The sequence below is a fragment of the Apostichopus japonicus genome, chromosome 4 (assembly GCF_037975245.1).
Source record: "Apostichopus japonicus isolate 1M-3 chromosome 4, ASM3797524v1, whole genome shotgun sequence".
Taxonomy (NCBI): Eukaryota; Metazoa; Echinodermata; class Holothuroidea; order Aspidochirotida; family Stichopodidae; genus Apostichopus; species Apostichopus japonicus.
The window spans coordinates 8064157-8078592 of record NC_092564.1 but is presented as its reverse complement, the minus strand read 5'-3'; the positions used below and the strand labels follow the sequence as shown (position 1 = coordinate 8078592).

General features: G+C 38.0%; 1 protein-coding gene across 1 annotated transcript in view; it reads right to left on the bottom strand.

The window, feature by feature from the left end:
- Positions 1–4742: 4742 nt before the first annotated feature.
- Positions 4743–14436, bottom strand: part of LOC139966336 (uncharacterized) — a 94260-nt gene continuing 84566 nt past the window's right edge. Inside the window, exon 7 of the mRNA XM_071969229.1 lies at positions 4743–12036. Within this exon, the coding sequence (XP_071825330.1) occupies positions 8347–12036 (3690 nt within the window). The 3' untranslated portion in view covers positions 4743–8346. The remainder of the gene's footprint in view (positions 12037–14436) is intronic.

The following is a 14436-nucleotide window of genomic DNA, read 5'->3' as shown; positions in this document are numbered from 1 at the left end:
TCTGATTTATTATGTGTTTTCTTTAAAATATGTTTGAACAGGAATTCAAAGTTAACTGCCTCATATTTTCTCAAAATATTTTTGCAACCTCATGGTTCTTCATTTCTAATGAAAAACAGTAAAAGAGTTTGCCTAGTGTTATAAGTAGCCCCTAGTGGTATGCACTGATAAAAAGATAAAGAGATTAGCTCTGAAAAGAAGCAAATGGGGTCAGAAATCCATTAGAATTTAGCAGATTACAACTAAATATTTGCAATCAGGAACAGTGCCACGGCGAGCAGTAAGAAGAAACAGGACTACGCTCCAAGTGGTTGACCCATCCCCCAACCTTGAATCACCTCACCCTAGAATCACCCCCCACCCTTGAATCAACTCTTCAAACAACTAATAATTGTATTTAATATAAGATATTAAAACTCTTTCGTACACAAGACCCTGTAGTCCTTTAGATCTGTTTTAGTACTCTTCAGTAAGTTCCATTGTTCTCTTATATGATACAATTGCTGTATTTACATGTTTGCAGTGATGTGTTTGCAACATCTCGCATTTCAGCATGGTTTTTTTATGTAGCAAATTTCACTAACTGTTAGTAAGCATAGCCAAATAATCTTCAGAATATTCAGTTCATCAAAGATTCATTATGCCTGCAGTCTCTGCATGATTTATGTTCTGAATGGTAGCAAGGTGTGGTGGTGGCCCCATAGTTTTCACCCTCTTAAACACCCTGTGTTTCCCCTCTAATCTCAGGGATAGGGGTTGCACAGGGGCCAATACCATTTGTATGTTGTTCCATCGTTTTGACACACTCTACAATTATTCAACGACATATATTTATGATTTTACTGGAAGAGGGACACGGGGGTGGAGGGGTAAAGCTAATAGTCCTGATGTTCAGTTGATTAATGCCCACAACAATCTATCGAAACGGAACAAATGAAAAACAGAGAGTCAATAGTTTACTAAGATTTCTACTTGAGTGTATTCAACGCAAAACAGGTGGCTAAGAAACCTTACAGAAATACACAAAACTTCTGTAACACAAAAACTCTCTACCAGAAACAGTTGACCACTTATAAAAAAAAAAAACATGAAAGAGAAAAATTAATCTGAGATACCTGTAGAACACTGCAAATATGATGTTAATCCAACGTATCTTACAGTTCAATTCCCAATGATGTTACATTGCTTCTAAGCATTATACCTCAAGAATATACAAAATAAATTATTGAAGTAAATTGCAATGTACTGTACAGTTCAGGGTTTTAGGACACACACACGCATACATACATACCTTCCGTCACACCCAAGGGAATGAGACACTCTGTGATTTAATAAAAGTCACCAAAAAAAAAAAAAAAATGAAACAAAGTCGGAAAACAAAAATGCTGATGTGATCTTCACTTCAAGAAAAAACTTGAATATCTGTTTAACAGCAAACATATTCCATTTCGATCATTTATGACTTTCACATTTCTGGTGATCATTATTTCTTGTAAAAGATATTCTTGCGGAGAAGAAGACACAGACTGGACATACCGCAATATTAAAATAGCAGAGCCATTTCTAAAAATCTGCAAAAGGTTTACACAAATGGTACATTATTTCTGGATCAGGAAGTGATACCTATTAAACCAGTATAATGACATACTGAGACCAAAACAAGCCAAAACCTTCCCAGAGTGATATTTACCACAATTCATAACGTAAGGATGTAAAGAAGAAGCAAGCCCTTTTTACAGACACTGAGCTAGAAAAATATCGACGGGATTAAACCAGTGAGTTCTTTCCTTATATAAAAACTAACTCCTCTCAAATGACAAGAATTCAAAGTCGATGCACCACTACTACTATCTTGTATTCTTTGGCTTGGTGTGCAATGCATGCATGCAAGGTTTTACATGATGGCATTTTGGGTGTGTATGCTTTTGAGAATGTATGCATGTATGTTCGCATACATAATACAAATTACATTTTATCAACTCAAAGAGTGGGGAAAAATACAAATATTACAGATCCTACTATATGAGAGAACTATGAGATATGTTCGGTGTTACGCAACTTTACTGACGAGAGAGTCTTGAAAGCAGAAATTATCAAATCTGGTCCCACTTATACTGAAGCCATTTTACAGCAGATCCCCACACATTTCATCTGATTGCTTCTTGTGACTCTACGAGTTTCAATTCTCACCCATACCTGGGCGGTCAGAGCATCCAGTTAAGTATGTTCGATATTAACATTTTAACAATTTTTGAGATGTTAATATTTGGTGGCCTGTAATGACTGCCTTTGTACTCTATGACATTTCTCCCACCTCTTCTTTCCACACTGACATACACAATCAAGTAAAAAAAAAAATCAACTTTATTTTTTCACAGTTTCTTTGTTTGATCACAAATACCTGAAATATGTTGTAGTAGTTGTTAAACTTGAATTGCATATCTCCTCTCTCTCTCATGTGAATTTGATTATCTCAATAACTAATCAAAACATTCCTAAACATTGTCTTAAAAACCACAGTTTTTTTATATTTTTTTATACTGTGTCACTTTGTTAAGCCTGAAGTATGTAAATAGCAAATTTCTCCTCAAGCTTGAAAACTCCAATACATGCCATAATAAACTTGGCTTTCAAATTTACATCATTAAAATTTGAGGATTTCAGTTCAACATTCATTTCTATGCACCACAATGACAAGCAACATGAGCATGAGAGAAAGTATGGTAAATAATAAGTAGGATAAAAAATCCGCTAGAGCTATTGCTTTTTCACAAACTTGCTGAGGGTAAAGTAACGTACCTCCCTCAAAATGTTGTCGTCACAACTGAGCTGAAGAAAACAACGGATACAACTATTGCAATGCAAAGTTTGCTCTAACGATTCATTAAAAAAGTCACTAAGAAGGTAGAATATAAAAAAGTGTAAAAATTAAAATTGCCACTGCTTTTGAAAGAATTAGCAGAAAATGAACACACAAAAAAAAAAAAAAAAAAAAAAAAGCATTGGGAAGTAAAATGGGGTAAAAGACATTCCATTCTTCAATAGTAGCATATTTTTTAATATTTTATACAATTTATTTTCTTCATTCTTACCACCTATAAACCTTCCATATGCCCTTGTAATTTCACTTAGCACACGCTGCCACAAATGCCGAGATGAAAAATAAAAATCAGACAGATAGAGATAAAACAACAAAACATTTAAGACTGCAAAGAAAAAAAGAAAAAGAAAAAAAAAAGCTACAATTTGTGCCAACTGCAGGAAACCATTGAATATTTTGGTTACAATATTAAGCAACCACCATAAAAGCAGGTGGAATTTCACCATGAAAACATTACTATTAGGTTTAATACTGATACAAAGAATGCTGCAGAGGTTAATAACTCCCCTTCTGCACATGGGCATCCTCTCTTGCCCCCTCACACTTATATACATTACTACCAAGAAAGAATGGTGAAACACATACCCTGAGATATTACATCACACATATTATTATTATTATTATAAGTCTATTCTCTTAGCAGAATAGGGAGAAGAAAAAACCCAGGGAGGTTACTGCCATAAACCCACCTTCCCCCCCCCCACCCCCAATCCCCATATGGTCCTTTCTGAGGTGTTTCAACCTCACAAAAGAAGAATACTTTACTATGGCTTGTGCAGCAACTTTACACTCATTATTCTCAAATACACTTTCAATATGTTTTAATTGCTATTAAATACTCATTTGCTTGGAGAGTTGATACTATAGCATAAGTTAAGCAATTTAAAATAACATAGAAATGACAATTTTGTGGAAGCTTCCTCCAGTGGATAGTTTCCAGTAGTAATCATGAACTGAAGTTAAACGATACCAAAAACAGCTAGTGCAATGAATTATGGTTATAAGCTGAACCTAATATATGTATTCAACTTTCACATCATATTCTATGTGCTACTCAATCAATTTAATTTTTTATTTTTCTTACAGGTTTAATGTGACAATGGATGATAGTGAAAATCAAGCTTAATCATAAACAAATTAAACAGCTGCACCAGCACCAGTCTACCAATTAATGGTCCACTATATCTACCAGTGTAGTAGATTGTGTAAATCACATCCAACAGTCCATCATGTCCACAGTGTTCAACAGTCTAGAAGATAGCATACAAACACACCACCATACTCAATAGTATAATTTATAGTCTATTGCAATCTTTGAACTTGTCCCATAACGATGAACAATGAAAGTCCTGGACTTTCTAAACTTTAGATGTTCAAATATGAAATTTACTTCCAGGGCGGGAAAACTTGCAAAAGACTTGCAGAAATGAAAATGGAACATATTATCCCAAAAAAGGTATACTCTACAATGACAGGAGTTATTTTAAAATAGCACAACAAATTACATTCTGTAATCTGTGTGATGCTAGATGGTAAAATCAGACAATCGTTTTAATATGTGAAGCAGATCTCAACTGGTAGAGCAATCGCCTTAATTCATACTCACCAAGAAATATTTCAGTTCGAGTGAGTCTTAAGACGATGAATACAAAATTAGTCGGTAGCAACAAAGATAAAGACAAAGAAAGTTTTCAGGAAAAACAAATTTGTTTTTGGGCTGGAGTTTAACCTTAAAGGAGACACAAACCTAACCATCATTTCTAATCTATGTCATAGAGGTACGGTTATGAATGACTTCCCCAAACGGCTACGAATAATCTTATTCGATTTGTTGACAATGTATGACATTATCAAACCCACATTTTTTTTTTTGCTTTATTTATTGCAATGTTTATTTTTCTGTAATGGAGTCTCTGGAAACACGTTGCAAGAATCTGAATCTAAATAATTGAAGCTGTTCACATAACCCAAAGATGGCATTAGTCTCACTGTCACCACACTACCTTGAAAATATGAAGAAAAAAAAGCAAAGATGAAGTAAATGGTTTCAGATCCTAGTGGCATTATGACATCACAGATTTACAAAATGACTTTTAAACTAGGATTTTTGTTAGCTGTTTGGTGGAGTTGTTATTCACAAAGACTTCTGTCTTATAAGCCAAAAATGATGGTTGGGTATTGTTTCCCAATTAATATAGAAGCTACTGTTTTAAGATAGTCACTGTGTCATAACATTCCTCCATATATTCTGCCCATTACTGTTCATATCTATAAATAATCTGTTTAATTCTTTCATAGTTCTTAATAACATTAAAATGAAATTTTCACTGTCAAAACAAGTACATTCTTCCTACTTTGAGCTCTATTTGATAAGCACCAACCAACTTTGACCTATATTACCTTCTTTGGAGGGGGTAGGGTGGGTGTTGGAGGGAAGGGGAAATAATTAAGGATAGTTTGAGTCAAGTTTTGAGATTTAATACAAAAAGTTACTACTTACTCCTGAAATATTCTTGACATAGTGAAGTTACTGGGTCCAAGTATTCAAATTCCCTTGTTAATTTAAAACTTTCACAACTCTTAGTTATCGACACTGAGCCCAAGAAGGCAAACTGTTAAATTATGAAACAGTTTTACCGTTATTCTTCTAAAAAGTAGTTTTTCACCTTAAAATAAAGATAAATAAATAAAGAATGGAAAGATATCAGAATGTTTTACAATTCCTTGCCAATTGTCTCAAATGGAAGGAAAATTGTAAAACTATATGAAATTCTACATCGCACAAAAAAAAAAAAATATTACATTCCAGACTTGGGTTCCATCTTTAGAAGCTCAACCAGAAAGATTTAATTACAAAATAGGTATTAACTCTAAAATACTTAGAAAAATCTACACTTAAAAATCGTACAAAAGATTGATCTACATTAATATTTACATACCCCAGAGAGAGAGAGATCATTTTATATATTCACCATTCACACAACAACAAAATTTGGACTTCTAAAATGCATCTTTTGAAATTCATGTATATTAAAAATTTCAATATATGTAAGGAAGTATCCTAATCATAATGATGCACACATCTCCAAGTGCATTCTAGGCAACTAAATTAGTCTTTAGTCTTAGTCTGATTTCTTATAAGGATGTGTGGTAGCCTGCCTCACTCTTTGTTACATCTCGTTATATGAAAAAAAAATGCTAGTGGTTGAAGCCAGTAAAGTGTGTTTAAGTTAACATTAGATCACAAAACATGTTTCTGTGTTTGTTTTTTTAATTGTTTACACAAATCCACAGCCATTTAAACTGCATTTTGCATACAGTTTGTAATCTGGATTTGAAATGATATTCTTTTCTTTAAAGTTTAGAGGAGGAATAATAAATCCAATAGTTATAATTATTTACATAAATTCCTTGTAGAGAAGGATAACTGATGGACATATCCACATCACTCGGTCTCAATTTATAGAAAAGAATTTTGAGGAATAAAGCAAACAATGTCTGCGTGCGGGAGAGGGGGCGGGGTAGAATCATGCTTTTTGATTGTATACCGGTATTTTTGTTATTAAGTCAACTCCCACAAAGAGAGGTTCTATATATGTGAGGTAGCATAAACTAGTTGATGTAATAACATATCATGTAGGAGAGGTACTGAGGTCCCCAAAAAACTGGAAAAAAATAAAATAAACATAAGCATGAGGTATGGCTGCCCTGTATTCTCCAAAACAGATAAATTAACTTATGATTGAAATTCCATGCAAACTATGGGCTTCTAAAGTCTTTTTCATGAAAACAAAAGTAAGGTCGCCTACTTCCTCTGCAAGCAAGATAATTAACTTGCTGCGGTTAACAGCGGTGTTTATGAAATACTGGGTAGCTGCAAACACTTCTGGGGTGTCCGAAAGTGTGTTAAATGTATGATTAAGACATGTACACTACTAGTGCAGACATGTTATGGCCACAACAGACGATTAACCACGGCTCAAAATGTTACTTAATTTAATATGTAAGTTTTTATTACATATTCATTCTGTGCCCATCAAAACAACAAGGTGAATCATTTAAACTGTGTTAAACAGTGTTTATTACAGAATTTCCAAAGATAGCACTAACAACATTTCCTTTGTATGTTTCCTGTATGTTTCTAAAACAATGGACCACAAAGTTGATAAAAGTTTGGTGTCCTGCAATAAACTGAACTACATGTTAGTCAGGTAGGTGTATATGACAGCTTACTGATTTTAAGGTAAGTGTTGCAGTAACTTAATGAAAGCCAGAGCATATCTTTAAAAGGTTATTTCAGGCTTTCCCCAAGACAACGAGGGCTCACACTTTGACTGTCCGAACGGCAAATTTAGCTGTCCGAAGAAATGTAACAAATTAACAAAGAATGACCAATGTGTGCACTGTAGGAGAAATGTGTAAGTTTGGTGAATAGGGCACCCCCAGCTTTCGGCACTTAAAAGGCGCCTTCAGTCGGATCAGAGGTGTACAACTATTTTTGTGTTTTTTTAGTAGCTCCAAAGTGACAGAGACAGATGACAATTTATCGTTTTGCATGTTTGGAGTTCTTTAGTTCAAATGCAATTTGAATTAGACCTAAAACACCTCAATTTTTCTATATTTCTTGGAATCAACCAACGTAATATCTATGCACCTTCGAATTGCAATAAAACCTAAAGTTAAATACCTTATATACCAGGTAATAATGATTCATGGTAAAACCTATCACAACAGCAATCATTTCCCACATGCTACACACTCATATACAAATTAAAGAGGACTTTAAAATCTCTCTATTTTCTCTATTAAAAATTTTTCTAGAATGCTTTGATGACCATTCCAGTCTGAAATCTGAAGTAGCCCTTCAGTCTGTTGTGGTCCTTTCTCGGCTGTGCCAATCCTCTCGGTCAAATTTTGGCAGCCATTTCCGCGATGCAGAGTATCAGTGGTTGAGAATAAGCGGATAAGTCGATGCCCCCACAACCATACCTTCCCCCTCAATAGAAATGAGCAATAAACACTCCTGGAAGTACTTCTAACTGTTCAAAACATACAGAAAGCTCAAAAAAAATAAAACTAACTCTACAGAGTTCAAATGTCCAACACGACTCTAAAAACTTCCCGAATGGCAGCACAGACACCGACATTTGCTTTGCACAAAAATCTATACACTGTACACAGCTTCCGTCTAGTATAAACCACTTCCAGCACCTCAAGACTTTTTATTTAAAAAAAAAGAAGTCCTTTGACCACATCTCTGTCGAATACACCTTTTAACATCCGGTGCCATTTCAGGATACGATATACCAACCACTTTTTCGCTGTTTCTCCTTCGATTTCGCTGGCATCATTTTCATGGATTTTCTTTTTGTGCCCACGGTGTAGAACAACATCTTTGGTACTGATTCCCGCCACCACACACTGAGATAAAAACTTTCACACACTGTTAGTTTTGAAAACAAGGATCACAAATTTGCCATCAAGTCCAAATTTGAAGTATTTGGGAAATTGTCCAACCCAAATGCTTGCAATTCTAAGCTCGAATTACTGCTTGTGTCTTCTAAAGTAGTCACGTGCTGCGTCAACGTTTGCTCCTCAGGCAAAAATCGATGCCACGGCGACTCCACGTCCGGGTTGGGAACAATTTCTGTTTGTGAGGAAGCACAGTTTCCACTGCCGGTGCTACCAACAAGGTGAGTACTTCTAGCGTTCTCATTTTCGTCTCTCCCTGTCATTTCACTCAAAATTTCATTGAAGATAGCATCGTTCGATGCCTCCCTTTGGTCCTGGTCGCTACCCATCCCTACCAATTGCGTGGAGAGGTTACGTCTGGCTTCGAAATGGTGGTTGAGATTTGCGTGTATTCCTCTAGGGACCACCGTCTCTAGCTTTAGACTCTTTTCAATCTCCTCAGGGTACGTCGCCGTAGGACCCCCTCCTTTATTGGTAGAGATGATGAAATTCTGCAAGGACTCGGACATTTCAGGTAAAGGAACTGACTGGCTCCTCTTGGCTAGGTTTCTCAACCTCTCTGCTTCCTCCTTGTTTGACGACGTACTGGATGCCACGGTTGGAATGTTTAAGTCAGCCTGTTGAAGGAGGTCTGTCTGTTGTTGCGTTGCCTGTACCGAGACCGACGGACCAGAGCCGTAGCGTTTACGTGACAAGACTTTGCCTCTGTTGATTGTCCTCCCTGCGAGGGTGGGTTTACCTCCTCCTCCTCTCAGGGCGAAGTTTGCGGGATTATAAGGCAGAGTCAGCGGCGGTGGCATGTCTGTTTTGGTATGAAGCTGACGGATGTTTGCGACACATGGCGACAGGATGCCAGGTTGTTGCTGGATGGTTCGTTGCCAAAAACTGACATCCGAACCCGAGTTTTTGATCATGAGTAAACCTCCAGAATGATGCCTTTTCCTGCCGAGATTCAGCTGTGCAGCACTGACAGGATTCTGTACCTGTTGCTGAATTACGTTATCCTGCAGGGTGAGGTCAAGTGGTGTCCCAGCATCGACATTTCCAACCAACGCCCCTCCCTGTTTCTGGTTTGACGTAAAGATGTTCTTTGGTTTCACAGGACTCTTGTTATTGACACTGATGAGGGCAGGGTCTAGTCCCTGGCCCTGCTTGATTGGAACGAAAAAGAGCTGAGCTTGCTGCGTCTGAGCGGGACTGACAGGAACAGATCCAACCTCCGACAGCGGTGTGCTGTTAGACGAACGGGAGTTGACTGCCTCGGGGGAGCCCAGGTTGAGCAACGGTGTCGATGGGGCAGAGGACAGCTGGCCAGAGTTGGATGCAGGGCTCCCAACAGACAACTGTGAAGAAGTGGCGGCTATAGCGGCGCTAGGTATCATGCTAAGGATCTGAGAATGTGAATGATTTGGCATCGCCATCATTATATTTTGATTGAGGACACCACCCCTACCTTCTTGTGCTATTAATGTGAAGCCTTGAGAGGGAAATGATACCCTCACTGGGTTATTTCCTTGTTGCTGCTGCTGCTGGTGCACCAATTGACTATCACCCTTTCCATCCAGTTGTTCAGTCTTGGTTCTAAATTCGTGCGGCAACATCATCGCAGCTGACATCCCAGAGACGGTCTCCATCTTATTGTGCTTGGGTTTATTGATGGATGTGCTGGGATAGAGCGACGCATCCGCCGCGATCTGGATCGACGACGCACCCTGGCCGGCTGCTGATACTCCATTTACTGGAATATGTAAGGTGCCTTTATTACTCTCAATCATTCCAGCAGCTACAGATTTTGGTCTCGTCTGAGAATTTCTGCGACTAGGATTAGGCTTCACCGCCTTTGATGGATTCAGAGTTGGTTTCCTATCGCGAAGCAATTCTTCCAGAAGTCTACTGCTCTTACCGTCTTTCTCTGCATGCTTGTTGTGTTGCGTGTCTTTCATATTATCAGCATTTTTGGAGGTGAAACCTGCAGCCTCTTGAACTCCTTTAAATTTCTCCGTCAGTGATCTCAGAAGATTTGATGCACATTGATCAGATCCTTCTTCTGTGTGATGCGATACAGTCGTGCTTCCGCTGACAGGGAAAGTCAGAGAAGAGGGTAGACTGTTGCCACGGCTCAACAGCGGTCGAAACTGGTTCAGGTCCTGCGACTGAATTGATGAAACTGTCACGTTGGACTCAAGGTTGTTGGAAATAGTTTCTGACTGCGATGAGCCGACACCCTGATTAAGCATGGCTTCCAAGTTTGAGAGATTTGCAACTGACGTTGCAATCGTTTGTTGATTTTGTCCATTCAAAGCTGAAGAAGCTTGTACTGTATTAGTAGAAACTATATACTTGTGCTGCGGGTCACACTGCCTCAGATTACTCTGAGCGATTACTAGTTCAACAGCATTGGGTGGAATGTTACTTGAAAGTTGGTTGGTTGTTGGGATCACGACCATCTCTTTGCTCACTGCTTTACCAGCACTTAAGATGCTTTCGGGTGATGCAGACATGTCCGTCGTCATATGTGTGGGCTGAACGGAGAAAAGCCCGCCCTGGTTGTTCCCTGACAGTATGAGTGCGTGCTTTTGATTGTTCTGCATGCCTTGCAATGTTTGGTTTGCCAAGATAGCACCGGCATTCTGGTTGGCTGTATCAGATGAAATTATACTGCCCTGTATCCCTGCTTGACTGGTTTGCAACATTGGGATGTTCGTGCCATCCGTGAGAGCAAAAGTTATTCCCTGGTTTCCAGCACTTGTTGGCTTTTGCCATTGACTGTTCACAGCTAAAACTTGTTGCGCGGCAACAGGGTGGTTCACTTTTGCCCCTTGTAAGTTGATGGTCTTCCTCTGCTGGTCGCTACCATTGGAAGTCTGTAGTGTGGAGACTGGTTTTGTGGAACTAGTTTGAATGACCTGTGATGCAGTCACAATGACCTTATTCCTGATTGTCTGGCGAGCCTGGGTTGAGATGATCGCTTGAGGATTTCCAGGTAGTGGTTGCGAACCTGGAATGTTGATATTAGCTGGCACTGCAAACTGATTCCCTGTCTTAGGCATGTAAATTAACTTCAAAGGTGTATTATCAGTGGGCTGAATTGGTATAGGAATTAAATGCACATTTCTCACTGTCTTAGGTTGAATAGGGGTAAGTTTCTTCTTAGGACTCTCTTTGGAATTTGAAGTATTTGATGTTCCTGGTGCAGGGGACACCAGATTGCCTCCACTTTCCTGAGAGACCTCCCCATCTACATCCACTGTAGAGTCCTTCGCTTGACTCACAACTTCACAATTTCCGTAAGAATTCTCGATATTAATGTCTGTGACTTGAACGCCAAAGTTTTTCTTCCTCTCCTCTTCCTCTATACGAAGACTTTTGACAAGCTTTTTCTGCTGCAGCTTCTTCTGCAGCTGATGGGTGGTTTCCCGCCTCCGCTCCTCGGGGGAACGCTGCCTCCAGCTCTCCTGGCTCTGATCTAGTCTGGATAGTTTGGGAGCTTTGCCACACTCCTCCATCGCAGAGATGAAAACCTTCGCCGGGTCGCTCTCCTTAGGGATGTGGCCCTCCTGAATCAGGAACTCGGCACAGTGGACAATGTCACTGAAATCTCTACAGTGGGATTTCTTCTCCCAAGAGCAGAGAACTTCTGCTGCAGCCCTCAACACCTGGTGATCGGGACATATATGACATGGCTGTAAAAAGAAGAGAAAGAGAAAATCGTCAAAATAAAAAAATAAGTGCCGACAATAACAACTCCCACAAAATAATACACAATGGCAGGTTTTATGACACACGAAGACACTGACTGCTTGATGTTACATACAGGAGATGAGATATTGTATTTCATTGACAATTGTGCAAGAATAGTATTTCACCTTGGGCCCTCCTCACACCCCTTGTGGCACTTAAGTTTGGTGTGCATTATTTGGATGGATCGTTTTTAAAGTGTGGGGCAAAAAGAAGTGTGTGGGAACAAAAGTTGTGTCATGAACTCTAAGAATGTAAGGTAAATGGATTTATAACGGTTGGTGAAGGGATGTAGTGCCTTTATGACATATTACATCTTCCGGTCAAAGGTCATAAAATTAAAAAAAACATCATTACTGGCAAAGCAGCCTTCATTTTGGAGACAAAATTAGGATGATGCTTTAACTTGATATTTCACAATTTAGGAAAATGGGATAATAAAGTTAAATTTCCTCAGACTGTGATTACCAAGTGCCAAGAAAGGGGAAATAGAAAAGGGAAACAATTATCAATTTTTTTTTTATATTGGACAACTATTTTTTTTATTAATATAAATAACCACTGATAATATATTCTGTCGATAGGTCAAGTTGTCACAATAGCCACAAACCAATCATAAAATAGTCATGCACTGGAAGGTTTTTTTCTTTCTACCAATTCTGTAGTCGTGTTACTCTACTAATGTCTTTGGGGCCATTGTCATTCTTACTACGGACTTGTTTTGCCTTGAGAAAGAAGCCAATTTAAGAGATCAATAAAAAGTGATCTTAGTGAACTTACCAGAAAACTACATTATTCAGCTTCTAAAAGTTAATTACAGTCTTCATTTGCTTTCTACTACCTTTGATTGCCAGAACTAATTACTGGACTACTCTCCTTATAGTTACTGAAAACACTATGCACACACCAACCCCTCAACCCCTCCTCCAAAATACCCCCTCCCAGTCCCCCCCCCCACACCCCATCCCACTTAGAAACAGCCACTTTACCAAGCTGTTTTGGTTGTCATCTTGTGGTCATCACACAAATAAGCTTCATAAAAACAAAAACTAATAGTAATAATAAAATAAATCACATCAAATTTATTATTCTGTCAAAAAGTTATGTACTGTAAGAACCCACACATATTAATCATGGGGAAGGATATCAACTTAATTCATATAAATTTGTGAGAAAAGAAAAAAAGTTTCACTATGGTCATTCTCTAAGATCAAGAATAATATGTCAACATGTGTTTTTCTGCTTGAACAAATGGGAGTCCAAATTTTCACTTGAAAAGATCACTACCTCTCTAGTAAACAAACACTGAAGACTATTATTCACTACAGATGATTAAATAAAACCTCATCCAAGTCACAAATGTCTGGTGGTTGCTATACCATCATATCTACAAGGTTGTTCATACTTCAAGTTTAATACCACAAAGTCTATTGACTTTGCTCCCTCCAACAACTTAAAAACCCTACATTCATATTATTCTGCTTATGGACAGCGAGGTTTCCCAAGTTCTGACCTTGAATTTCAATTTTGTAATCACTAAAAGTGCTTTTCAATCATCAATGAGGAAGTTATCGACATAACTTATGCATTTTATGATGCCATCCACATCCTTCTACTGACAATTGTTAACTTTTTAATCATCTGAGATCTAAGCCTGGGTTTTGTGGGGAAATATCTGGGGAGTAAATATTATTGAAAGACACAGTGAAAAACAATCAAACTTTTCAAATCTATTTGCACCTATAAGAAAAAACATCTGTTAACTGATAAAATGGTCAAGTTTTCTGTGTTTTTCTTCAATGCTTTTTCATCAATTCTACAGACCCATAGCTATCCTTAGATTCCTAACTGCTAACTTTGTTTTGTAGTTGAGTTTTTTTCAATGACGGTGGTCAAATCCCAGGTTGTGATACTTTCGTTTGTTAATACAATCGACCTAGATTTTTCATTGGTTTCAACACCCTCAACAGCTCCATTTGCATCGATGCTTGATTTACTGTGCCCATTAAAGTGGTTTAATTTCTGGTTTCAATGAATTCAGTCTTATATAACTCAAACTAGCTTTGAACTAGATATTTCCTTCATGCAGATACGCATAATTGCTATCGATTGATATTATATCCATGAGGATGGCTAATTCTAGGTTTCGATACTTTTGCTTTTCAATACTAAAGACCCAACTCTTAATTTTTGCACAACATTGATAATATCTCCATTAGCTTTCATTTGATACATCCCCCCAGGAAGGTTGGCCAATTCATAGTTTGTTTACTTTCACTTATTAGTATTAAATATGGAGGTTGCTATCCTTCCTGCCAGCCCTGACAATTGTTGCAATGACTTCA